We start from the raw sequence: 27,125 nt of genomic DNA on the forward strand, positions 1-27,125 counted from the left end.
AGATATAAACAATTAAATATGTTGCAGGTGTCTTTCCACCATTTATCCAATGAAAGTCCTGGAATATGGCACCAGTGGTCACAAGACCCTGCTTTGGACACTTTATGTGGCACCATGTATCCTAGCTGAGGTGGAGTTTGTAATTGGAGGTCAGAGGCTTCACACCCTCCAGTTTCCTAGCTGAGGTGGAGTTTGTAGTTGGAGGTCAGAGGCTTCACACCCTCCAGTTTCCAAAGGTCACAATTCTAGCAGATGAACAGCAGAGGTTCCCTGTGACCACAATACCTCTCGGATAGGTCCATTGTACCAGGGGATGTGTAACATTGTTCTATTGGGACGAAGCACCCTCTAGAACAGGGCTGGGCAACACCGGCCCTCCAGATGTTTATGAACTACACATCCCAGCATGCCTTGCATCAGTTTCAGCATGGCCACACAGCAAAACTAATGCAAAGCATCCTGGGATGTGTAGTTCACTAACATCTGGAGGGCCGGTGTTGCCCAGCCCTGCTCTAGAATATGACTTACTGGCAGTCTATTTAATACAGACATTTTTAGAGGACTTTGAAAGTACCTCCCAAATATCCAGTTAAGTCCTCATCCATCGTCTCCAAGATCTGAATCCTATTGGGATTTCTTTGTTCTGACCTTCCCACTCTCCTGCACTAATGGACATTTATAAAGAAGAAACACAAATCCTTTGGCTTCTGGGTAGTGTGGAGGGCAGGGCTTGACAAATTTATTTAAAATCTAGGAGCTAGGATGAAAATTTAGGAGCCAGATAAAATAATAAGAGGGAGAGTGCCCGCCCCCAAAATTTGCACGTGCCATAGTGCCCATTACGCGTTCTACCAAACACTGGAATGCCGATTACATATAATACCACACGCAGTAATGTTTTTTACATATTATCACACATAAGTGGAGCTCACCTACATGCTCATTGCTATGGGTTTTGATGCTTGATGCCAGGGGTAACATGCTCTTTGTCAGGGGTTGCATGCTGGAAGCCATGCAGCCCCACTAGTCCAGCAGCAAGAAGTGGTGGCACTGGTGGGGCTCAACGGTGCCCCGGACAAGTGGAGGTGCGGCTGCAGGGCCGGGGGAAAGACCTGCATCCAATGGGGGACTTTTGGCAGGTGGTGGAGGGGGCTAAGCCCCTGCATGAGAAGTAGGTAGCCACTATTGCCTGATCCTTCTCCCCCCTCCTGTCGCACCAGCCACCCCAGTGTTCCCTTTAAGCTTCCTTTGCAGGGTGCAGTGCCCTGCCCAGATCTTACACTAACACACCCTGCACCTCCGCTGCCCTCTTCTGTTCTGACATTCCTGTTCAGCAACCAAGGTGCTGAATGCTGCATCTGCAGAATCAAGTCTGTCCGATCTGTCCCTGCGGACACAGAGCCGCCGGACAGCTGCACTGCCAGCGCTAGTGTGACAGGAGGGGGAGGCGGGGATCGGCTGCCGCTGCTCTGGCAGGAGGGTGAGTCGGGGGGTCAGAAATTGCAGGCGGCTGGTGTCACAGGCGGAGGAGACTGTGCCTGCCACCGCTAGTGTGACAGGAGGGGGAGGCGGGGATCGGCCACCACGCTGCCGCTGCTCTGAAAGGAGGGGGAGGCGGGGGACAGGAACTGCAGGCGGCTGGTGTGAGTAGCGGAGGAGACTGTGCCCAGTCGCGCTGCCGCCGCTAGTGTGACAGGAGGGGGAGGCGGGGATCAGCTACCGCGCTGCCACTGCTTTGAAAGGAGGGGGAGGCGGGGGACAGGAACTGCAGGCGGCTGGTGTGAGTAGCCGAGGAGACTGTGCCCAGCCGCGCTCCCGCCGCTAGTGTGACAGGAGGGGGAGGCGGAGATCAGCTACCGCGCTGCCACTGCTCTGAAAGGAGGGGGAGGCGGGGGACAGGAACTGCAGGCGGCTGGTGTGAGTAGCGGAGGAGACTGTGCCCAGCCGCCGCTAGTGTGACAGGAGGGGGAGGCGGGGATCAGCTACCGCGCTGCCACTGCTCTGAAAGGAGGGGGAGGCGGGGGTCCGGCACTGCGGGCGCTGATGTGACAGGAGGGGGAGACGGGGGTCGGGCTGCCGCTGATCTGACCAGATTCTGCTTCCACCCTCCCTGCAAAACAAATCTGGTCGCCAGGAAGCAGAATCTGGTCGCCGTGGCGACCTGGCCCCCGGGTTTTGTCGAGCCCTGGTGGAGGGAATCGTCTGAGAGGTGAATTTGAACCGCTGACTAGAAAAGCACGATATGGAAATACTTAAGGAGCTACCCCACATGAGGGCGCAGAAGGAACCATGGAGGAATATTTGGGACTGCCAGCTTGCTGCGTCCCACAGAAATGTTATTATCAATACAAAGATAGAATGAGAGAACAAAGTTGATGTTGTAATTATTAACATGTACACATTATAATGTGGGCTGAACATAATCTGGGCAACTGGAACCCCCCCTGCGTCAGGGATGGTGACGTCACTGAGGCATTAAACGATTGGTGTATTAGTTCATGGTAAATGGTGTATTAGGGGTAGATGCCAACTCTTGAGTAAACATTCTCTGAGCACATCTCTGAAATGTTGCCATCAGTAACTTTGTTTGGTGTTTGTGGATATTGGAATGACATATATATATGAATGCCATACTAGAGTAATGTATTGTATATTACACCGAACAGTGTCCAGTGTAATAATCTTCCCACTGGGATCAGACACCCTCGCACCTTGACATCGCATTGGCTGTACCTGCTCCATATTTTGTTGTAGCAATTCTCAGCCAGCGATCATGCATGGTTGTGACAGGCACAGTGTCCTTGGAGCTCAAGTACAACATTCAGAGAAATCTAGTGGTGTCGGCAAAAATAGGCTTCATTCTCATATAAATATAAATATATACATTTGGAAAAAGAAATTCCAGGTAGAGGATTTGACATCTCAACTAGCCTCTGTAGAGCCATGGTGAGCCAAAACAGGCACTGAAAACTCACCTATTCATCAAAGTGTACCCTTCCACTGCATAAACTATCCCTGAAGCTGGTTCTCCGACCCCCTGCCTGCCTACATCCTGCCATCAAGCCACCGCCCACTTGCTTGCACCTCATGTAATCTGTCTGTTCCCCCTTCCTACTAGATTGTAAGCTCCTCAGAGCAGGGCCCTCTTCGCTCCTGTTGTCAAAGCCCACTTCTCTTCACATTTTACTTACAGCTCTCCTATACTCCATCTTCGTCCGCATACTCATCTCCATCACTGGCCACGAGCCTCTAGTAGTACATTGAAGTCCTCACTACTTATATTTAAGCTGTAATGTGTATTGAACTGTGGAGCTCTTTACCTGTACTCTATTTTTGTTATTTATTCAATGTAATACTGTTTTGTCTCCCTGTACTGTTCCTTTGTACGGCGCTGCGAAACACTTGTGGCGCCTTATAAATAAAATTATAATAATAATTGTTCTCAGCTGCAATACAATACATAGAACAATAGTAGGGGATTAGCACCGGATTAAGTCCGACAGCTCTGGGTCACTTAATCCTATTAAAGGTCTAGATGAGGATGGCTTTATCTGTACCTGTATTTCGGCATTCTATAATGTGCGTCCCATTTCTCTCCTCACCAGAGTCTAGCCCAGCTAGAGATCCTGTGCAAGCAGCTTTATGAGACTACAGACACCAGTACCCGGCTGCAAGCTGAGAAAGCCCTAGTGGAATTCACCAACAGCCCCGAGTGTCTGAGCAAGTGCCAGCTGCTGTTGGAACGAGGGAGTGTAAGTACTGGGGATACTCATGCACAAGGTGGGCATAGGCACTTAGGCAGGATGAAAGCGAGAGCTGGAGATGAGAGATAATGTACAGTAATGTGTGCTCTTTCTTTTTCTCTTTGTCCGCAGTCCTCCTATTCCCAGCTGCTTGCTGCCACCTGCCTCACCAAACTTGTGTCCCGGACCAGTAACCCACTGCCACTGGAGCAGAGAATCGATATACGTGAGTACATCGCACACGTTTCACTATACAAGCACTGGTCTGCGGGGAAACTGTGTAAGGGGAGACTGCCATGTACATTTATAAGCTATATCTATGATGCCTTCGCTTTCTCGAGAGGATGGAGCTGATGAAAAAGGATTCTGTTATTGTTGTTCCATTTTATTTATAAGTCATTTAGTTTGTAGCACCATACATCAGAACAATACAGGGTACACAATACTAAACATTACCATCACTGAAAAGGTAACAATTAGCATTACAATTGAGTACAAGTAGGAGCAGGCTGTAGTATGAAGATTGATACAATTATGATAGACAAGAGATGCGGGTATAGGCGGGTTGATGAGTAGGAGAGAGCTGCAAGAGAAGAGGGCCCTTCGCCAAGGAGCTTACACTCTAGAAGCAGGAGAAGTAATGCCTATTTTACCTAAGGCTCAGTCTGTCTCAGTAGTTGGATGGGAATATAACTCTGCACCTAGAATCATACATTGTACATGTGCACGAGCTCTAGTACTCACAGGGTTACTGTAAAAGAAATAGACACTTTCAATGTTGTATATAAACCAAAGTGTTATTCTTCTAGTCAGAATACTTACGTGGATATGTATTATATGTCTGTAAGTTTCTATGACTACGTTACAAATGTCCGATGTGAGCCTTTTATGATACAATCGATAATACGATAATCCAGTTCCAAACGCACCTGAGCATGTTCTCGTCACTCGCATCAGCTGCTGTAATGTGTCAATTCAGATCATTTACACTTACAGGACACTGTCTATGCTGTGTCCCCACTTCCTGAAAGTTTAGGCGTTCTTAGCTGTGACCTCTCTTATATATTTGGCTACATCTTTTACTCAATGTGTGAGTGTGTCTATAACGCTGGGTGGAGTCATAGGCTAATAGCCTATCAGAGCCTCTGACTCTCACACACTCACATAGTGACAGAGAACCAGCCCACAGTGCCAGACACCCTCTGCCTCCCCATGCTGCCAGGCAAAGACACTGCTATTCCACAGCCACCAGGTGAGCGGAAGGTCTGCCCGCACCCTCCCCCCTCTGCCAGCACCCCACCTCGGACACCTGCAACAACCCCCCCCCCTCTCGTGATTCACATTTTTTTATGGCGCCGGGTCACGGAGCATAGCTCCGCCCACCCACACCCGACAGTCCCGCCACTGGGTTCTGATTGTCCCACGGCCTATTCAGTCAGATATAATGGATGACCATCAATAGCTACAACAATTGATGGTTATCCAAGTAATATTTTACTACTATCGATGGCAGGGTGCAAAATCGCCAACAATGCCAACCATCGATGGCGTCTGCACCAATGCCCATCCCTACTCTGCAACAGGCAAAAACCTTTACTACTCCTCATGCCCACACACCTCTATCACTGCCCTGCCTCCTGTTCTCCTGCCCCGTAACTTCCGCCAGTGGGAACCCGCTCACCCTGTGTTGCCCACATTCCCCTATCATGCTTTACCACCCAGCCTCCTGCTCTCATGCACCCTAACTCCCACCCAGTAGGAGGAGACATTGACTCGGGCCACCGTCCTGTACTCCTGTGCTGCCACGCTGGACCCTCACACACTGGCAGAAGCTGCACAGTGTCCCCCACCCTCCTCTTTAGTCCCCCGTATGCCCACACACCCCTATCACTACCCAACTTCCTGCTCTCCTGAACCGTAACTTCCACCACTGGGGAGTCGCTGACGCTGTGTTGTCCACATACCCCTATCACGCCTCATAGCCCAGCCTCCTGCTCTCATGCACCCTAACTCCCACCCAGTAGGAAGAGACACTGACTCAGGGCCACCGTCCTGTACTCCTGTGCTGCCACGCTGGACCCTCACCCACTGGCAGAAGCTGCACAGTGTGTCCCACACACACACCCCTCACCCACAAATGTCACTGTACCATCCACACTATCAATGTACATCTTACTCTGTAACCGCTTTTTAATTAAACAAAACAAAACAATACACACCCCCATCCACATCATATGCTCTCTATTTAACACATTTCACCTATAACTCAAGTTGCAATACAGGCATCTTTCATACAATTCTAACCATATTTCTCACAATACAAACGTTCAAAAATTAAGGGGGCGCCCGTAGGGCGCGATGAATCACCTAGTATACTATACCCATGTATTTATACTACATATCCATGTTAACTATATCAATAATACTTTGGTGTATAGAAAACGTTGGCTGTGCCTATTTCATTTATAGGTACCTTGTATAAGGCTAGGTCTGCTGTATAAGGGAGTCAGTGATAATGATTACTTTGTCTGTTGTGTTATGGTCTTGTGTGTATTAATTCTGAAAAGCTGAACTGTAGGTGTGTGTGTGTGTGTGACTGCGGCATATCCATCCTGAATGTGAAGTGTGCGCCGGCTGTGTTAAGCCATATGTACGGCGCAGTGAATCACTTGTGGCGCCTTCTGAATAAAATGTATAATAATAATAAGCCCTGGCAGGTCTCTGGCTGTCTGACTGTATAGCGAGAGCAGAACGTGTCTCCCCAGTCACACAAGAGCACCGTGCCACCACAGTGTGATCTCAGTGTGTTCTCTCCTGTGTGTCATAGGGGAAGCAGCGACTCTGCCCCTTCTCCTCCTATATCAGCGTGGGTGAGATTTAGCATTATGAATACTCCATTTGCCTGTGTGAGAACCACAATAAGGGAATGTGTGGTGCTTACATACAGACACAAGGGGTACAGATGAATAAGGGCTCTTGGTAGACGTACAGATGGATGGAAAGTGTAATGCTTACAGATGTGTACGCACTGTAACACCTTATGATTATGGCATAATATGCATTCAGTCACAGGTTTACTTTAATTTGTATAACTTGTTATGGATTACAGCTCCTAGTCTTTATATAATATAAACCTTACCGCTTGCCATGTACAGTGCCTGGAAATACTATTCAGCCCCCATCCTGTCTTCACACTTAAGTCTGTCTGCAATATGTATTAGTTAGTGCAGGAATTTGTGTTTGAGAGTTACATATTCATCTTCTGAAACATCCTCTTTGTAGAAGTGTGCCATTGGTGGGATGGTTGGGGAGGCGGAGCCTGCCCGCAGATGTGTGATGGGCGTCGCCCTTGCTGTGTGCATAGCTTGCTGCCCTACTCAATGATAAATGACCCAACCTGTTTGAACTGCTTAGCAGCTGTGGCCGATTTGTCCAGGACATGTGCACAGTTCATCTTCCCCTGATCTTACCACTGGATACTTTCCCATAACCTGCTGATACCTTCCTATAGGTCATGGTGGGGAGCAGTATTTAATTTGCTCCTTACTGACCACGTTCATCCCATGAGGTTCCACCATAGTCTCAACCAGCCCACAAGACTTTCTGACACCGTTCTCCTTTATCTTGTAGATAGGAATTTACTTATTCTTTGCTAATGTATTATAGCATGTTTATATGTGCCTTTCAATAAAAAAATGTTTACTGACTAAATTAGCTAAGTCTTTTTTTTTATTAAAAGAACAGAGTTCTAGAGTAGTTTGATGTGCAAATAGATATACCATATTGCGGTCACTAAATTATATCACTGAATGCAAACTACTGTCCCACATGGATGCGCAGGAAGACCCATGTTCTAACGGTCACCAAGTGTAACCATGAATACCAGGAAGTATTTCCTCTCACGCTTGTAGGAACAATAGTAACCGCTAGCCCACCAAACTGAGCGCGTAGCTAACCGCCAACCCCAACGCTACGCATTGTGGCTGCAGCTTCAGATTTCTTTCACTTGTTTTAGGGGGATGTCCAGTATCTCTTTAGCCCCAGATATTTACTCCTTCTATGCTATAGAACGGACATGGCCAGCCTATGGCTCTCCAGCTGTTATGAAACTACAAGTCCCAGCACACACTGTGACAGTTTTAGAATTCCGTATTGGCAAAATTAGGGCAAAGTATACTGGGACTTGTAGTTTTACAATAAATAGAGAGCCACAGGTTGGGCAGGCCTCACAGGTCAAGAGTTATTTATTTTAACAAAATAATTGACCTTGGATGCACTCTGTACTTACACAGATAGGAGACAGCTAACACAGTCGGCCAATTGTAATCGCTTCAGAGATCGGCGGGTGTGCAATTTTTTTTAAAGGGGGCAATCATTTCCAAGGCATGGGTTTGCCTTGTAAATGACTGCCCCTTTAAAGAAACATCCCGAGTTTGGCCAGGATCGCCATTGGCCGCCGAACTCCATTGGCGCTGAAGGTTTGGCCGAGTGTCTTTTGAGTTAATAATAAAAATAATAATAATATATAGCACCTGTGGCGATGTAAGCCTGTAATTACTGCTGATACACTTATTCTTTACATTTAACCCCTTCAGTGGGTTTTTTTTTTGGGGGTGGGGGGGGGGGAGCGCTCCCCACTGGGTGAGTTTTTTATGGGGAGCGCTCCCTTAAAAAAAAAAAACACCACTGCCTCCCTGGGTTCGGGCAGTGACGCTGAACTGTCAGTCAGCCACTGCCCAGACCAGTGCCCATGCACCCCGTCCCTGTCCCCAGCAGCCGGCTTGTCATAAGCCGGCGCTGGGGACTTCAATAGAAAAGCTGGAGGGGAGGGGGGAAGAGGAGGAGGCGTGGCAGAGGGGTGGGAGCCATGCAGCGCTGAAGCTGCCTGAGTTCAGTGATTGAACTCAGCAGCGCTGCCCGGCTCTAAACAATGGCAATCCCAAGAATTTTCCAGGCTTGCCAGACTGGGCACTGAGTCAGAGCCCGGAAAATTCTCGTGATTGACACTGAAGGAATAGTTTAGCAATGAGTATTTTGATTTGGCACAGCGCTGAGGGGCAGATTTATTAAACTCGGTGAAGTGATAATGTGGCTGGTACTTTATCACCAGCCAATCAGATCCTAACTGTGAAGTTACAGGCTTGGTTTGAAAAATGACAGGTAGGAGCTGATTGGACGGTGATAAAGACCAGACACTTTATCACTTCACCGAGCTTAATAAATCTGCCCCTGAGTACTTTGTGGGTCAGTACCAAAAACCTCCCACTTCAATCTATTGCAAATTCAGGATCTACAACAACAAAACGTAATAAATGTGTTGGGGCTGAATACAAGGCACTGTGTTTACAAGGTAACCGTTTCCCATCGCTCAGCTGTGTGGTGGGTGCAGAATACTAATATGGTCCCTTCCATTGCAGGGAACTATGTGCTGACTTACCTGGCCACCCGCCCCAAGCTTGCTGCATTCGTTACCCAGGCACTGATACAGCTGTATGCCCGCATCACCAAGCTGGGCTGGTTTGACTGCCAGAAGGAGGACTACGTGTTCCGTAGCGTCATTGTGGATGTCACGCGATTCCTGCAGGTTAGTGGTCAATAGGCAAAGTGCTGATAACTAAATCGTGGTTCATCGGTTTTCTGTCCACATCATCTTGCATTGATTCAGTAGACTCCACTCATTAGTGTGAGGAACTAGCATGGGCACGAATCTGTCTCCTGGCTGGTTGTGGAAAGTCACCGCTCTGTAGAGCTAGCCCGTTACATAAGATGTCCAGCGCAGTCTTCTGAAGGTTTTCAGGATGCCGCCGCCGCCATTGGCAAAGTGGACACTTATCCATTCTACAGCTGGCCAGAAGTTGAACCCTAGTGATTGCAAGCACTTTGCTCACTAACCTCAGCTTGGGTACGTAGGAAGCTGTCAGTGGGGAATGAGCCGACATTAAGCAGGATTTGCGGCAGAATAATGACCACACTAATCCTGATGTAAGCAGTGTCCATGTAGGAGCCGGGTGGAAAAAGCAGTTCCAGGTGCCAGTTTAGGAGTCAACAGGTGATTAATGACGGTAAAAGGGAGTCGCTGTACCCCAGGAACAAGCCCACACATGTATACAGTGATTCTCAGAGTGCAGGCCTGTAGTATGCGTTCCAATATCCACAATCAATGTGGAAACACAAGTAAGTGGCTCTGTTGGGTGAGACCGTGGCCCGCCAAGTCTTTGGACACCACTGCCGACTGTTATTGTGGTTCGAAGATACCACAATACATATATTAATCAGCTGTAATCACCGCTACCATGTCAGGGCTGCAAGTGGGATGTAATCATTAACTTGCCATCTATGAACCTAGATGGCAGATTATCCCTCCACACATAACACCATAGCTAGACTGGCCTCTGGTCAGGGTATATATAGGGCTGCCCTATATATATACTGGTTTTGCAGTGTAAATGATTGCCGCTTTAAAAAACCTGGAGATTTCTTACCAAATCTCCCACTTTCTGAATCTCTCATCCTATTTACATTTCCCCATTTATGTCTAAACTTCAATGAACAGGTTGCTGCTACAATTGTATTTGTTCTCGCAAACAATTGGTGCTTACAAGTGGCGGATAGCGTTTTCTTAGCCAGCTAAATGTGTATGGCTGAGCACAAACTGGCAATACTAGCAGCTAAACATGGTTCCCAATTTCCCAATTTGAATTTGTACTTCTAAAATGAATTAGCCATAAATTGCAGCCTGCATGGACCCAGAACAACCTCTGATCCTGATTAATTTCAGCTGTGTACCTTACGCAAGGCAAATATAAACTTTAATGTTTCATCTGATGTTTCTCAAGCAGTAAGGAATTTACAAAAGTAAATGTCGTTTAAAGCTTCTGATATATTATGTTGGTGGCAGTGTTTGTTTTGTATAAAACTATGCTTAAAGCTACAATCCCATGAAAGGATTTACATTTCTACTTGGTTTATTTCTTTAAGCTGCTATTTGATGTATAATTCTGCAAGGAGTCATAGTCATATGGCACATGATGTTGTGAGCAGGGATGCTTTGGAAAACCAATCTGAGCTTTATTTTCACCATCCTCCCACTTCTATTCCCTTGCTGGGTGTGAGCCAGTGTCTACAGCTACAGCCATTATAGTGGACATGAGCAGGTTGCATTCGGTAGCTGGGATACATATTCTGTATAAAGTTCTGGATGAAGGGCAGTGGACTGGCATTATTTAAGGGTTTATCATATGGGTCCAGCCAGACACTGTTTAACAATTGGGAAGATTGCAGGTAAATGGGCCCCAGGTGGCAGACTGTGCTTCCCCGGGGGTTTATCCCAGATTCTTTTTTTTGCCTGATAAAAACAGTTTAACTATGGATACCATGTTAATAACCTTCATAAATCGCCATATCGCCTAAAAACGGGTAGAATCTAATTGGACACCCTCAATATATAATATATAAGAGGCAATGTTGGCATGCACAAATGTAATGGTTTTAGCCACCACAAATAATTGGCCAGATGTAATAAGCCTGGTAAAGAGATGATAAGGTGGGAGGTAAAAAAGCACCAGCCAATCAGCTGTGTTTCAAAAATGTCAGGAGTTCATTGGCTGGTGTGTTGTCACCTTCCACTTTACCAGGCTTAATACATCTGCTCCATTATTTTAAGATGAAGCAGTAATTGTGTTATTATTATTATTATTATTATTATTATTGTATGTACAGCAGTGTGTTGGAGGGCACTGTGGCCTACCTCCATAAGAGTACATAGCATACAGCGTTAGACATCTTCCGTCTTTTCTTATCAGGTGTAAACAAATAATCCCATCTGCCTCAGCCCCAGTGGGTTCGGATTTCTCCACAGGGTTTTACACCTTGAGTAAAAGAGAATTAATATAATGGGACATGGCAGCTTGTGTTGTGTTTTATTCCGTGTTGCTAGCAGTGTGATAACCAACTTATGTACACTCCGCAGGACAGCGTGGACTATTGCGTCATTGGAGTCAGTATTTTGTCACAGTTGACCAATGAAATCAACCAGGTAAGTGACACCTTCTTGGATCTTTGCCAGACATGGGGTAAAGGGCATTATCACTGAGGATCCCTGATGGCAGAGTGACAGTAATAGACCTATTTATTCATGTTCATTACTGTTCACACGTAATTCATGTATGCTGCACATGATAACAGAGCAGTCCGCTGGATCATTATTCCCCATGTCAGCGCAAGTCTCCGGTGCATGTGTGACCCGACGCCGTGCACTGCAGTGTGTGCTGGGATTGCTTTCAGTCCTTTTGTGTTCGTTAGCCGTGAGATCACACAGCACACTTTGATACGTGGCAAATGGACAAGCTGCAGAGCTGTTGTAGTGTGTTCTGGGTTCCAGGGGGCTAACGACAAGTACGCTGTGCATTTATCTGCCTCATCTGCATCACACACATCATACGCCTGTCGCTCCGCTGGTTAAATTTTTTTTGTTGTAAAATAAGCCTTTGTACAAATGCAGAGTCTTTTAAAGGTTATGGAAACTGTAATGTAAAATATATATAGCAGCGGGTGCCAAACTCAGTCCTCAAGGACCCCTAACAGTCCACATTTTCCAGGTCACCAATAGATGTGTCCTCATACACCTATCATTTTTACACCATAACAGCGCTCCACCATGGCTAGGTAATCCCATAGCTTAGTTTAGCTTATAGTGTCTTTGTGCCTTCAACTTCGTCATTTTGTTGCAAAATAATTGGCATAAATCACAGATTAATCACACCTATGCATGACGCAAGATATGGCGTGGTTCACTCGTATCAGAGCCTTAGCCTTTTATCCCAGATTAGCGGATGAGCCTACACACAAACTACATGAAATGATTTGTTGATTTTTTTTTTCTGAATATTGTATTTTTATTTACTTTTAGTTTGTTAAATACTTAGGATTAGTGTTTTTTCATGCCCAAACCTTTATCCAAAGTAGCACATTGAGACAGATATTTTCAGAGAAAGTGGCATGGCACAAACTGAGCTAATTGAGGATATCTAGCCAGGGGGCAACGGGAGTCATTGCGGTCAGGTTGTAAACTTTGTGATATCATTGTTCTTAATGGAAATATTCTAAAGAACCACAGCTGGGCAGAATACATAAAAGGCCCCCATACACTATGCGATTTGGGCACAATTTCACCCAATTCGTATGAATCGGGCCGTGAAATCGGTCCAAATTGCACATGTAGACATCCCGCCCGACCCGATGCACTCAGCCAATCAGTGGCTTTCCATTAATTTGTATTAAAAGGGCACCCCTTGACGCTTTCCGGCAGTTTGAGAACCTGTGTATCGGGTTCATGTTTATGGTGTGCTGAACAATGTAAAATAAGTCACATGATCAACTGGAGACCATTTTGTTTTGCAGGCTGATGCCACACACCCTCTGACCAAGCATCGTAAAATCGCCTCGTCCTTCCGAGACTCTTCCTTGTTTGATATTTTCACACTGTCCTGCAACCTCCTCAAACAGGTACAATAGGCTTTTATACACCTGCATTTATTTTACTTCATGTTACCAGTCAGGGTGTTTTATGTATTTGTGTCTGACTTTAAACCAGTTTTGCCATACATCTAGCTATATAAATGTATTTATTATCAGGATGGAGGACACTTCTGCAGCTGTAAATATGACGCCCAGTAACGGACGTCTGCTTTCAGTGCAACATTTGCTGACATTTATTTTTTTTACTTCAAGGCATCAGGAAAGTCTTTACTCCTGTCTGATGGGTCTCAGCATGATCTGCTAATGCAGCTTCTCAAACTCACCCACAACTGTCTGAACTTCGACTTTATCGGCACCTCAACCGATGAGTCGTCTGATGACCTCTGCACGGTGCAGATCCCCACAAGCTGGCGCTCAGGTGAGGACTAGGGAGCTGGGTCACTGATGAGAAGGGAGGTGGAAGAAGTGATTTATATAGGGAAACTAAGGGGCCGTCGTTTTTATGTGATCTTTTATATTTGCAGCGTTCCTGGATTCCTCCACACTACAGCTCTTTTTTGACTTGTATCATTCCATACCTCCCAACTTCTCCCCACTGGTGAGTCCTTGTTAATGTTTGTCTCAATATGTTTCTCCCTTAATAAGGTCCTCTAATGCAGATCTTATTTGTCCCACAGGTCCTCTCGTGTCTGGTACAGATTGCATCTGTGCGGCGTTCCCTATTTAATAATGCAGAAAGAGCCAAGTTCCTCTCTCACTTGGTGGACGGAGTGAAGAGAATTTTAGAAAATCCCCAAGTAAGTGTGTGAAGGATTGTGAGTCTTGGGATACCAGGCAGTTATTGCACCTCATTATCTCCATCAGAGTATGTAGTATCTCTACACAATAGACTGCTCTCATGTACAGGAATGTTCTCAAGTCTGTGACCATTCGCTGCCAGGGGTCTGATGCAAACCACTAATTATCTCACTGTTGTACATTTCCCTACAGAGCCTGTCTGACCCCAATAATTACCATGAATTTTGCCGCCTCCTGGCCCGACTGAAGAGTAATTATCAGCTAGGGGAGCTAGTCAAGGTGGAGAACTACCCCGAGGTCATCAGACTCATTGCTAACTTTACCGTCACCAGTCTTCAGGTACACAAGGGCATGATAGGGGTGGAGATGCGGCCGGGAGCAGAGGATTAACCTATGTGCATGGACTGTATAGTAATTACTGACTCTTTAGATCCTTGTCTGTGCCCAAAAGCTATAGCCATGCTTATCGTTGCTGTGTCGCGGCTGCTCGTGTTTGTATGGCGTTCCAATGTTGCAATATAGTATTGCTGCGCCACCGCCACTCAAGGCACGTGAATGACGATAGATCGCGCCAAAAGCCACATATGGCGCACCAAGTTAGTGGCCGGTGTGGTATCCTAAAAAGTGATTTCAGGGATCTAGGACGTAAGTTAAAGTCAAGAACATCCAGGGTAATTTTCTCAGAAATATTACCTGAGCCGCGCGCTAGTCTAGGGAGACAGAGGGAAATTAAGGAGCTTAATAATGCATGGCTAAGGGGGTGGTGAAGGAAAGAGGGGTTCAGGTTCCTAGGGCACTGGCCGGACTTTCCAAACAGGGGTCGTCTATACAGCACAGATTGTAAATGGGTAATCAAAGTAGCTAAAAGGGAAAATGAAGAGCGCATAGCCACGGGGAGCAGAACCAATCTGGCCCATTAACCAATATCAGCGGTAATAGCTTTACCAAGGGAATAGCAGAACTGTTAAATACGTTTTTCTCATCAGTGTTTACTAGGGAAGAGCGGACGGTGGATCATACAGGCACCACAAATGGAATGAGCCAGCTAGATCTTAATATTGTTTTCTCGACAGATGAGATAAAATTGAGGCTCAGCATAATCAAAAGCAAACTAATCCCCAGGTCCGGATGGGATTCATCCTAGAGTACTAATGGAATTGAGGGAGGAATTAGCAAACCCTTTGTATTACATTTTTGAGAACTGGTAAGGTGCCGAAAGACTGGAGAATAGCAGAGGTAGTACCAATATTCAAAAAATGATGAAGCAGCTAATTTATAGACCTGTGAGCGTAACATCAATAGTGGGGAAATTATTTGAGGGATTTTTAAGGGATGGTATCCAAAAATATTTAGAGCTCCATAGTTTAATCGTGCCAAACAAATGTATTAGACTTTTATGAGGATGTCAGCAGCAACCTAGATAATGGAAATGCTGTAGTCGTGGTCTTCTTGGATTTTGCTAAGGCTTTTGATACGGTGCCACATAAAAGGTTGATCAATAAAATGGAGAATTTGGGACTAGGGGTAAAAATTTGTAGATGGGTAGGAATAGAATCGAGAACAGAGAGTGGTTGTTAATGGTGCAGTTTCAAGTATGACACCAGTACTAAGGGGAGTGCCACAGGGGTCGGTGCTAGGGCCACTATTATTCAATACATTTATTAAAGATATTGGGGTGGGTATACTCAGCAATGTACCCATCTTTGCTGATGACACACAACTGAACAGAGTAATTAGAACAATCAAGGATGTCTCCGGGCTTTAGAACAATCTTAATAAATTAGATGAGTGGGCAAAAAAGTGGAAAATGAGGTTCAATGAGGATACGTGCACTGTTCTGCATCTTGGGAGACCTAACCAATGTGCTAGTTAGAACCTAAGCGGGGAGGTACTGGGTAATTCAGGACTGGAAAGGGATCTAGGAGTCCAAATTGATAACAATCTGGGGTGTAGTGCTCAATGTCATATCAACAAATAAGGCCAACAGGATACTAGCATGTATTATTTATTTATTTATTTATTTATTTACAGTTTCTTATATAGCGCAGCATATTCTGTTGCACTTTCCAATTGGAAACTAGGGACTCAAATGTAATTATGCCACTGTACAAAGCATTGGTTAAACTGCATCCAGAATATGGAGTACAATTCTGGGCCCCGCAGTATAAAAAGGACATACCATATATACTCGAGTATAAGCCTACTTTTTCAGACCATTTTTTATGCTGAAAAAGCCCCCCTCGGCTTATACTCGAGTGAGAGTCCCACTTGAGTCAATGCGTTTTCCCAGTTTTTTGTTGTAAAATTAGGTGCCTCGGCTTATATTCAGGTCGACTTATACTCGAGTATATACGGTAATAGAACTGAAAAAGCTTAAAGAAGAGCAACAAAGCTAATAAAGGGAATGGAGAATTTAAGCTACGAGGACAGATTGAACAAATTGGGACTGTTTACACTAGAGAAGAGATGTTTAAGGGGGGACTTGCTAAACATTTACAAATATATCAGGGACCAATATAAGGTGCCATTTTTTCTTTTAGGAAGGACTCTAGGACATTTGGGCATGAGTTTAGATTAGAGGAAAGAAGATTTTCTTCCCTTAGAAGGAATTTTTTTTTTACGGTCGGGGCAGTTAAATTGTGGAACTCTATTCTGGGACAGGTGGTGTCGGCGGCTTATCTCAGCCCTTTCCACCCACTTGTGCAAACAGACCATAGTCACCGCTGGAGGTGTATTGGGGTTTTGCTCCCAAACTCACCTGTGCCTAGCACCCGTCCGGCAAGGTTGGACTCACAGACTTCTCTCCACCATCCCCCATTCTCCCAACATTCCCCATTACCCCACCAGTCCCTTATGCATGTATGCTGTTTAATACATCCATTTGAATTTGCATCAAATAAATCGTTTTAATTCACCACAACAGTGTGTCCATCCAATCAGTGGCAACACATATACACATCCTTACTCAAAAAAGGCCTTTAGAGAAACACTTCCCGCAACTTATCTGGGATACATCATTAGAGCTAGAGCACTGGTCTATTCACTATTTAACGTTTAAAATAAGGTTGGACAAACATATATTGGGTAAAGACATCCAGGGGTACAAGCAATAATCATAATCTGTCTTTATATATACACTACGTATAATAAGGGATGAAGCTATAATAGATCATACACGCTAACCAAGGTTAGACTCGATGGACGCATTTATTCAGCCTTAACTACTGTAACTATTTGTTGAGATAATCTCGCTTCGCTCGCCATGTTTCGGGCATGGCGCCTCGTTACCCCCTATTTCCTCGTTTTGCAAAACCATCTTTTTGGGAAAAAACATGGTCTATTTGGGAAAGTGCTGCTACTGTATAATGCCCATTCCGCTGCATAGATCTGGCCTCTACTGAGTAAACCATCTGTTATTTTTCCTAGGCCGGCCATATGAAGTGTAGGAAATCTGATACCAAGTTGACTTCTTTCTAAGACGTGTCCCTTGTGGGTTTATAAAAGCAACTACAATCTGACTGCTGTACAAGGGGCTTGGATTTTTGTATTGTAGAAGAAAGATGAACACGCTGAATCCTGTACCCAGGCCCCATACGGCCTGTAGTTGCTGAACCACTTGTTTTAGCTACTGTAGATGGCCTACAATCTAGATAAGTGCTGGAATCCCTAATACCGCTTTCAGACTGCACACTAGACCCGGGTTATTGCCGTGTCCTTGCAGTCCCAACACGGGTCGAGGTGTGGTCTGAAAGGCCACCTCGGGTCGAGCAACACGGGAGTTCAACCCTGATAATGACCAGGGTTGAACACGGCTCTGAATCCTGTCAAGTGCAGTGTGAACGGGTGCCTGGGTCTAGCGACTTATGTCCCGTTCACAGTATGGAGGAGGCAATAAGCTGGGTCGGTGTCGGAGCTTTCAGATCGCACATGCCGTGTCGCTCTGGGGATGGGAACCATGTCCTAATCCCGGGTGCGACATGGCATTTGCAGTCTGAAAACGGTCAAGGGGCTCACTGATCCTCATCCTGGTGAGTCTGAAGATATGAACAAGTAAAACCAATCTGCAATCTCTCTGAGGGAGTCAATCCGTTAAAAGTCCCGCATATGCTTTGTTATCCATGGTAGAATGTTTATGGTGGAAGTGAACAACAATAATAGATGGACATCTAAGGCCGTTGCTGGGAGTAATGGTGATATGCCAGATGCTGATATGACAAGCCTTCCCCTTGTCCTACACTCTGGGAGGAGGAAGCTGATCCTGTCAGGTTCCGATGTCCGTTATTAATATCGGTCAACTATTGCAGCACCTCTATACCTGACTGCTGCATTATCCTGATGGGTACAGTGTCTTGTGGTTCCCTGTCCTGGCAGAAGGACCGCCATATAGTTATGAAGAATACATATTTATTATAAAGGCATATATAACGGGCACTGAAAAGCTTTCTAACTGTAATGTGATCATTATAGCTCAGATATATATAATATGTATTATACATCAGTAATACTCCTTCCTGCTGTGTTTTATTTTCCAGCACTGGGAATTTGCCCCCAATTCCGTGCACTACCTCCTAAGCCTGTGGCAGCGTCTTGCGGCGTCTGTGCCCTACGTGAAGGCTACGGAACCTCATCTTCTGGAAACCTACACACCGGAGGTGACCAAAGCCTACGTTACATCTCGCCTGGAGTCTGTGCACATTATCCTCAGGTTCGAGGACTGTTCCATTTAACAGCATTGCATTTATCCATAGAGCATGCATACTAGCATTGGGGTTACATAAAGCACTGTACCTAGATTCTAGTCGCTCCATTTGGGATTCATTCCGCACATAAGTCACAAGTTAGTGGAGCTGCTATAACGTTTATCTTTGGTGGTTGAACACCGTACCAGCATCTAACTGATTGCATTTCCGCAGGGACGGCCTGGAAGACCCCCTAGAAGATGCAGGTCTGGTGCAGCAACAGCTGGATCAACTGTCCACCATTGGGCGATGCGAGTATGACAAGACCTGTGCTCTCCTAGTGCAGCTATTTGACCAATCAGCGCAGACCTATCAGGAGCTTCTGCAGAGTGGGTCCGCTCCCAGCATGGAGCTGACTGTTCAGGAAGGTGAGGAGCCATATGCATTACATTTTTATTTTTTTCATTCTTATCATGTCCTCTTTTCGAGTGGAGAAGTCACATGTGATACCCAGTTAACCACCCGGGAGAATCACATACAATATATCGTATGTGGTCCATTTGCTTTGGATGTATAGTATGCAATCCCATTCCCTGCTGCTGCGAGCCTGTCAGAGTTCGGACCTTCAGCAGGTCTGATCTCCGATCCAATGCGCACGGGACCGCGGATCGTATGCCAGACACATGTGATTTGGTCACTTTTTACCCGATTCCTCGGCCCGATCCATCGGAATTGGGTGAAAGGGGTCATATCGCACTAGTGTATGGCCAACTTTAGACGTTATATGTATGGGCAGCCTACATATTATTGAGTTGAATATACATGAAATAATTTGATTATCTACACCTTATTGAGCAAGCCCACCATGTGCTCTCCCTTCCTAGCAGTAAGTTGTGGCGATAGAAAGTGATTTCCCTGCTGCAAACAGAGAGTACACGGTGACTGGCAACCGGGGAGACTTGGCAGTAATGTATATGTGGATGCATAGCCTGGGCCAGTAATGTTACAGCAAATCATAAGGGCTGTTACAGATATTCCACTTGCATTGGACTTCTCCCTGGTTATGAGGGGGGTGGGGGTGCAGTCAATAAGTCGACATTCAGAATGTCGACATGAATGTTAATATTAACTAAATGGCAACATTTAACAAGCCAATGTTCGAGTTAAGCTGGGTACACATATGTACAATTTCATTTTTCTTGCGACCGTTCGTTCGACCGAATACACGTTCGACCGTCCAAAACATACGACCGTTCTGCGCGTACACATATGTACAATTTTACTTGCGACGTCCGATGTACTCCCGTCCAAACAATCGCAAGAAGAAGTATATGAGAGACCCTGTAACCCTTTGCCTGCTGTTTTAACTAATGTGTGTTTAATGCCTCACTGCCCAACACTTTAGAGGCATCACTTTAAGACATTAATCAATGTTGAAGTTTTAATAGTGTGTTATGGTGCCCTGCAAAGAGCTTCCAGCACACTCTATTAAAACTTCAACATTGATTAATGTCTTAAAGTGATGCCTCTAAAGTGTTGGGCAGTGAGGCATTAAACACACATTAGTTAAAACAGCAGGCAAAGGGTTACAGGGTCTCTCATAATGCAGCATACCACCGTGCTTTGTCAAACTGTCAAGCATATCGATCGAACATGCGTACACACTTCACTTTTGTTCCGATATGGAGCCGTCCTGTCGGATGAAATATTAAGCAGCAAAGAACCTTCGACCGACCGACCGTGGACGGCCAAGAGCGTTTTTGGCCGTTTATCGATCGCACAGCAGCAATTGGGACAGCGTACACACCTATACAATCGAACGTCCGTTTTCCCCCAGATTGGAAGAACGGCCCGACGATTGTATATATGTGTACCTAGCTTGAGGCTGTAGTTAGAGTTACATTCAAAATGAATGCAAAGTCGCTGTGTCAATGTGCTGACTGGAAATTCTGTCAATGTCGACATGTAACTGTTCGACTTTTTTAGAACACATCCATTATGGCAATATGTGCAGAGCTTAATAGGCATATTCAATGCTGTCGGCGAGGATATCTTTTTTTTGTGCAAGGAAAAGCCATCCTCGCCGTATTCAATGTTTTGCAAACGGCGAGGTTCGCCGCAGATGCAGCGAGTCCGCTGTTCTTAAGGTCACACTCGCTATTTCTACCTCGCTTCAGGGAATAGGCAAGGTGGAAACGGAGAGTGAAGGGGAGGCTGTGGAATACTCTGACGACAAGCTATCGGCACTGCTCGCCTTATAGCTCGCCACCCGCATTGAATATAGGTCTAAGTGGACTTGAGTGGCAGGTTACAAAGCCAATTTAACACCGTACAAAACATTAACCTGCAGTGTTCATGTATCAGACATTTTGGGGCTTTTGTGGTTCTATATGCGCCCACTGAGCCGGTCTGCCGTCCCCATGTATAAAGTGGACGATGGTCAGATAGGTCACTGATTTGGCAGGAATCCATTATTCCATCTTCTCCTAGTTCGTGACATCGGACTAGGAGAAGATGGAAAAATGGGTTCTATAAAATAGTTGTGGGCTCAGTTTTATCCTTCTATCTACAGTCTCTCCTGTGACTATTGTTAGCATAGTGTCAGTATATTCTTATGTTCCAGTCTGTACAAAATTTCACTTTTTTTTTGTTTAGGGCGACTCACTTGGCTGGTTTACATTATTGGCGCAGTGATCGGCGGACGGGTCTCATTTGCCAGCACTGATGAGCAGGATGCCATGGACGGGGAACTGGTGTGTCGGTACGTATGACCTGGTAGCTACAATGTGTACAATTTAAAAGGTACCAGTAGTATTGTTTTAATTAAAGGGGGTAGTCCGTAGGGTTCCTTAGTCTAAAAGCATCTATAATTAGCAGATTCAATATGGGGTTTTCACATTGGCTACAATGAAAGGTTTTACTGAGTATGAGTAGAGTAGACATAAATACTGTACCAAGTAAGCAATACATAAGCAATGATGGATTTTACCTATGGACTGCAGTCCCCCCCAGGTAAAATTCGCCACCCAGCTTTGTATCAGTGAAGCCAGATGCAGTCCATGAGACTGCAATGGCTTCACTATGTTGGCAGTGACTTCCTTCCTATTGGAAGTCCTACCTGCCAGTCACAGACACTACATCAGAAGTGTTCCCTCCCTCTGGGACTGCCAGGTCAGTATGTGATAAGCAGAGAGCTGGCTTCCTGTAAGATGCCACTCCCTGCCTTCTAATGCAGCCCAATCCGGTTTCTATGGGCTGCAGCTGGGGCATTTCGGATAGGGAATTATTCCAGATTTCAGAATATCACTGTACTGGTCCTCACGTGTCCCCTGGGACCATTGCATCCATCTTTTGAGGCATCCCCGGTCCCAGTGATGCATTGTGCGGGTACGCTGGTGACATCATGATGTCACCGGTGCACCCTAGCAATGCATCATGGGAACCGGGAATGCCTCTGAAGATGGATGCCAGGGGACCAGGTGAGTATGAAAAACACCCAAAAAAATGGATATTCGGAAAACTTACGGTTTTTGGAGTATTTCTGTTTTTGGATATCATGATAAGGGATATCTGAACCGTAGTATCCACCAATGTACGTAAAAATTGGATTATAGAACAGTTTGGGAGGACTCAAGTTGAAAGAACCGAATCAAGTATGATCACTTTCCCAGGGCAATAGCTCATACCAGCCACAGGGACCCATAGGGGGGTAAATTATGGAAGGGATCAAAAAAGTATAAAACAAATTACAGAACATTGAGGCATGATTCACTGGATTTTATGCGGGTGAATTATGTATGTGAGAGTCACCTCGCACACTGTGTAAGTCATTATTGGGTCCTGCAACAATCCTGGTGGCCGCAGTAGGGCATAAGATTGCTCATGTTTGTTTGCACCACTGGATGGAGGATACTGTATTCTGAAACACAAAGTCAGCGTCCAGAGTGCATTACGTGAATGTTAACCTGACGGCTTTGTGCCTGGTAGGGTGCTGCAGCTGATGAACCTCACAGACTCCCGGCTGGCACAGGCTGGCAATGAGAAGCTGGAACTCTCTATGCTGAGCTTCTTTGAGCAATTCAGGAAAATATACATTGGGGATCAAGTACAGAAGTCATCCAAGGTAGGTGTGGTGGGGACGGGCTACAGTGTCAGTATATAACTGCAATGAAGGGACTCTGGAGTGTGGTTACTATGCTGTGTTGGGGGAGTGCTGGGTATTACGTAAAGGAAATTATATTGGAAGATAGGGGACCTCTCACACGCCATGTCCATTGTCTCTGCTTGTCTCTTGCTACAGCTTTACCGCCGCCTTTCCGAGGTGCTGGGTCTGAATGATGAAACGATGGTGCTGAGTATCTTCATTGGTAAAATGTAAGACTGGAGTGAGACCATCGGCGCTCCCCTCCATGCAGTGTTCTCAGTAGCAGCACTGACCAGTTCTTTTCTGTTCCCTACAGAATTACGAATCTCAAGTACTGGGGTCGCTGTGAGCCCATCACGTCCAAGACTCTGCAGCTGCTGAATGACTTGTCCATAGGATATCCTAAACACTTTGGGGCACAGTGATATAGGGGTGTAGACTGCAATAGATGGTAGTAGATTATGGGGTACATTTACTGAAGTTTCTAAAAGTGGAAAGTGGGGATGTGTGTAAACATGTGACATTGTTTAATGTAAAGGTTTGGCACAGCACAACTCTGAGCGTAACCTTCCTCAGGGAGAACTTTTGGGACTTTTCCTGTGTTCCTCAGATGGATAGAAGAGAAAATGGGGTTTTATTCTCTGAATAAATTGGGGGCATCAGACAGTCCCTTATACTCTTTTTATTTTATCGTTCTTGGCATTATAATTTCCTTTGTTAATAACCGTATGCCCTCCACCTTGTTCTGCGCTCCCGGTTCTGTCATTAGGGCTTCCAGAGGAATGTTTGTAGTTTCCCAGCTTGTTTCTACACGTAAATTGTGGCAAGGCATGATGGGACTTGTAGTTTCACAACAGCTGGAGGGCCATAGTTTGGACATGCCTGGTCTAAAGAGTGTAGAGTCCTTCTATAAAATGATTGGTAGAGACTGACTCCACTCCCCTGTAAGGAGAGCAATTGTGCTGCCTTGTGGGCTGGACAGAACAGAAGAAGTGCTCCACGTGTGGCTGCATCAGGGTGTTAGGGGGAATATGAAACATAGGTACTTGTTTCCTAGCACGGCACCCATCGCATCGCATACCATAAGCCTTACGATGGGATGCGATGCCATGTTACGTGATGGCAGCCGATGTTATACAATTTTAAATCGTATACCATCGTATTGTATGCCATATACAAAGGTATACGATTTTAAATTGTATAAGTACCCTAATGGGTGTTTTCAATGTTAAATGCTCCCCCTATAAGATTATTAATTGTATAAGCAGCCTAATGGGTGCTTACAATGTTAAAAGCACCCACACTATCAACGCCAACCCGAAGCGTGGCGAATGCAGCGAGCCCGCGAGGGGAGTCGGTACGCGTCCTCCAACTTTTTCATACCCCCACTATCCACGTCGGTGTGGAGTTCATTTTAGATCGCAGCGAGCCACAGAGCCCGAAGCGTGGTGAGCGGACGCGGAATACATGTAAATTAATACACGTCCCCTCGCGGGGCTCGCCGCGCTTCGGGCTCAGTATCAGCCTTATGGATTACTGCCAACTGTGACCTGCTTATAGACTCATAAGCAGGTCACAGTTGGCAGTAATCCATAAGGCTGATACTTTATATCATGGGTCTTCAACCTATGGCCCTCCAGATGTTATGAAACTACATGTTCCAACATGCATTGCCACATTTTTTCCCTATAAGAGCATGCCAAAACTGTCAGGGCATGCTGGGAAATGTAGTTCCACAACAGGTGGAGGGCCACAGGTTGAAGACCTGTGCTTTATATAAAGGCCAAAGATCTGACGGGTTTGTCTATAATGTGGTCAGCGATGTCTTCTGTGTTTCTCCTTAACCCCTCGCACATACAGCAGTGTCAGGAAGCTGGTGAAACTCAGCGCGGTCCAGTTCATGCTGAACAACCACACGGTAAGGGAAAACTACAGGAACGCGTTTATTTCCAGGAACTGAGCTTCTTACTATGAAATACCAGTTACCTAGTGATCTCTTGCTAATGGTGTCCATACACTTATACAGTATGGCCCTTTTTCACACTATTTCAACCTATAGGCCCACACATCGTGTGAAAAGCACCATGTCTTATGTGTTTACGATATGCAGTCCTGTGCGCATCAGATCTGGAGATCACTATGGCCGCCTTAAGGATTTGACGGATCCTGTGGCAGTCAACAGCATCGCATAGGATACATCATAGGCAAAATGATGTCTCCTATGCAATTCAGCTGTCAGGTAGTTGGCGGGATATTGCATGCAATCCCTCGCCGTAGTGTATGGGGGCCTCAACTGTGTTTATTTAGTTTATTGTTATCAAATAAGAGTGGAAACGACCACAATGTTCAGTTATTTTCTCTTGATCACAGTACTTTAATTATTTTTTCCTGAATTATAGAAACAGTGCTGGTACTTGTGAGTTATCCGGGCTGCCGATTTTGTCCTTAAGTTTGGTTAACTTAAGGACACCCGACCGACGCGATGCCCGCGATTTAGCCCCAAATCGGGGGCATCGCGTCGGTCGTGGCCGTTATAAGGGGCCGCGACGCGATGCCCACGATTTCCCATAGACAGTAATGTTAAAAGACACGATGGACCCGATTTCCCATAGACAGTAATGTTAAAAGACGCGATGGACCCGATTTCCCATAGACAGCAATGTTAAAATAAAATGACCATGTGAAATTGGCCAATATGTTTTTAAAAAAAATGTTTCATGGCCCCCCACCTCCGTTAACGCCACCCCGCTATTGACGCCAACCCGAAGCGTGGCGAGCCCAGCGAGCCCGCGAGGGGCGGCGGTACGCGTCCTCCGACCTTTTCATGCCCTACTATCCACTAGGGCGTGGAGTGAGAATAGAATAGTGTGGCGAGCGCAGCGAGCCACCGTGCCCGAAGCGTGGCGAGGGGACGCGGACACCTGTGAAGCCCGCAAGGGCACGCGGATACCTGTGAAGGTGTCCGTGTCCCCTTGCGGGGCTCGCCACGCTTCGGGCTCGGTGGCTCGCTGCGCTCGCCACACTATTCTATTCTCACTCCACGCCCTAGTGGATAGTAGGGCATGAAAAGGTCGGAGGACGCGTACCGCCGCCCCTCGCGGGCTCGCTGCGCTCGCCGCGCTTCGGGTTGGGGTCAATAGCAGGGTGGCGTTAACGGTGGTGGGGGGCCATGAAACATTTTTTTTTTAAAACATATCCAATGTGAAATGGCCATATTGGCTAATTTCACATGGTCATTTTATTTTAACATTGCTGTCTATGGGAAATCGGGTCCATCGCGTCTTAAATCGGGTCCATCGTGTCTTTTAACATTACTGTCTATGGGAAATCGTGGTCATCGCGTCGCGGCTCCTTATAACGGCCACGACCGACGCGATGCCCACGATTTCGGGCGCGATGAAAAAATCGGCAGCCCGGATAACTCACAAGTACCACAGTGCTATTTTTAAAGTGTAATGCATCAAATATGTGAGCTACATTATCATGAGGGAATTCAATTCAGTGTGATGTTGAATAGCGCCGGGACTGAGTGTCTGTTGACAGCATCGTGTTCGGCACTTAGTCGGAGATCGTTGTTACTGCACCTAAAGCTGTGTACACACGGGGGCGATAGGGGCTGAAATCGCTGGAAATATGGTCGCTGGCGACCATATTGCCAGTGATGAAAGTGTGACCCGGCGATAAATCACTGGGTGCGCGCTCCGGTTTTCAGCCCCATTCTAATCGCTCCTGCGACCAGCTGATTACCTCTGCGGCTCCCCCGGCAGAAAGTTCCTTTTCATTAGCGACCATCTGTGGTCACTGATGAAAAGGAGACACTGGGCAATATATTGCTCAGCAATGTATTGCTGAGCAATATATCTCCCCCGTGTGTACGGGGCTTGCATCCTCCGACTTAATCCGGCACAATGCTGTTAGTGCACGCTATAATCCCACAGCTATCACAGAACTAGATTAGTTGGATTTCCACTCAGCCTGATCTCACACTGGAGACTGGTGGTACCGTAAGTGCAGCATGTAGCCACTTACTCACGCTCTGAATGAACTCATTTCATTGGATTGACCCTACAGAGTGTTAAAGCCAGAAGTAAAATTTCCAATTGTAAGTAGCAGGTTGGTCATTAAGGAGTTAATAGCTTTTCCACCTTCGCTCTAGACATGACAATACGTGAAACCGGTTTTACCTTGGTTCCTGAGGAAATAATTGAAAACATCAAGGGGTGACAAAGGTCATTTCCGAAAGTGAAAAAATGTGCCCCACCTCATGCGTTTCAGTTTTTAAAA

At 46.0% G+C, this 27,125-nt stretch overlaps 1 protein-coding gene across 1 annotated transcript in view; it reads left to right on the plus strand.

The window, feature by feature from the left end:
- The window catches only part of XPO7 (exportin 7), a 70,278-nt gene that overhangs the window by 24,907 nt on the left and 18,246 nt on the right, over window positions 1-27,125 (plus strand). Inside the window, exons 2-17 of the mRNA XM_083184809.1 lie at window positions 3,606-3,752; window positions 3,876-3,969; window positions 9,161-9,327; window positions 11,713-11,778; window positions 13,143-13,247; window positions 13,473-13,638; window positions 13,745-13,818; window positions 13,898-14,017; window positions 14,211-14,357; window positions 18,551-18,723; window positions 18,932-19,125; window positions 21,353-21,458; window positions 22,685-22,820; window positions 22,998-23,071; window positions 23,158-23,238; window positions 24,696-24,759. Of these exons, the coding sequence (XP_083040935.1) occupies window positions 3,606-3,752; window positions 3,876-3,969; window positions 9,161-9,327; window positions 11,713-11,778; window positions 13,143-13,247; window positions 13,473-13,638; window positions 13,745-13,818; window positions 13,898-14,017; window positions 14,211-14,357; window positions 18,551-18,723; window positions 18,932-19,125; window positions 21,353-21,458; window positions 22,685-22,820; window positions 22,998-23,071; window positions 23,158-23,238; window positions 24,696-24,759 (1,914 nt within the window). The remainder of the gene's footprint in view (window positions 1-3,605; window positions 3,753-3,875; window positions 3,970-9,160; window positions 9,328-11,712; window positions 11,779-13,142; window positions 13,248-13,472; window positions 13,639-13,744; window positions 13,819-13,897; window positions 14,018-14,210; window positions 14,358-18,550; window positions 18,724-18,931; window positions 19,126-21,352; window positions 21,459-22,684; window positions 22,821-22,997; window positions 23,072-23,157; window positions 23,239-24,695; window positions 24,760-27,125) is intronic.

The sequence above is a fragment of the Crinia signifera genome, chromosome 4 (assembly GCF_055691185.1).
Source record: "Crinia signifera chromosome 4, ASM5569118v1, whole genome shotgun sequence".
In the NCBI taxonomy this organism is placed as follows: domain Eukaryota; kingdom Metazoa; phylum Chordata; class Amphibia; order Anura; family Myobatrachidae; genus Crinia; species Crinia signifera.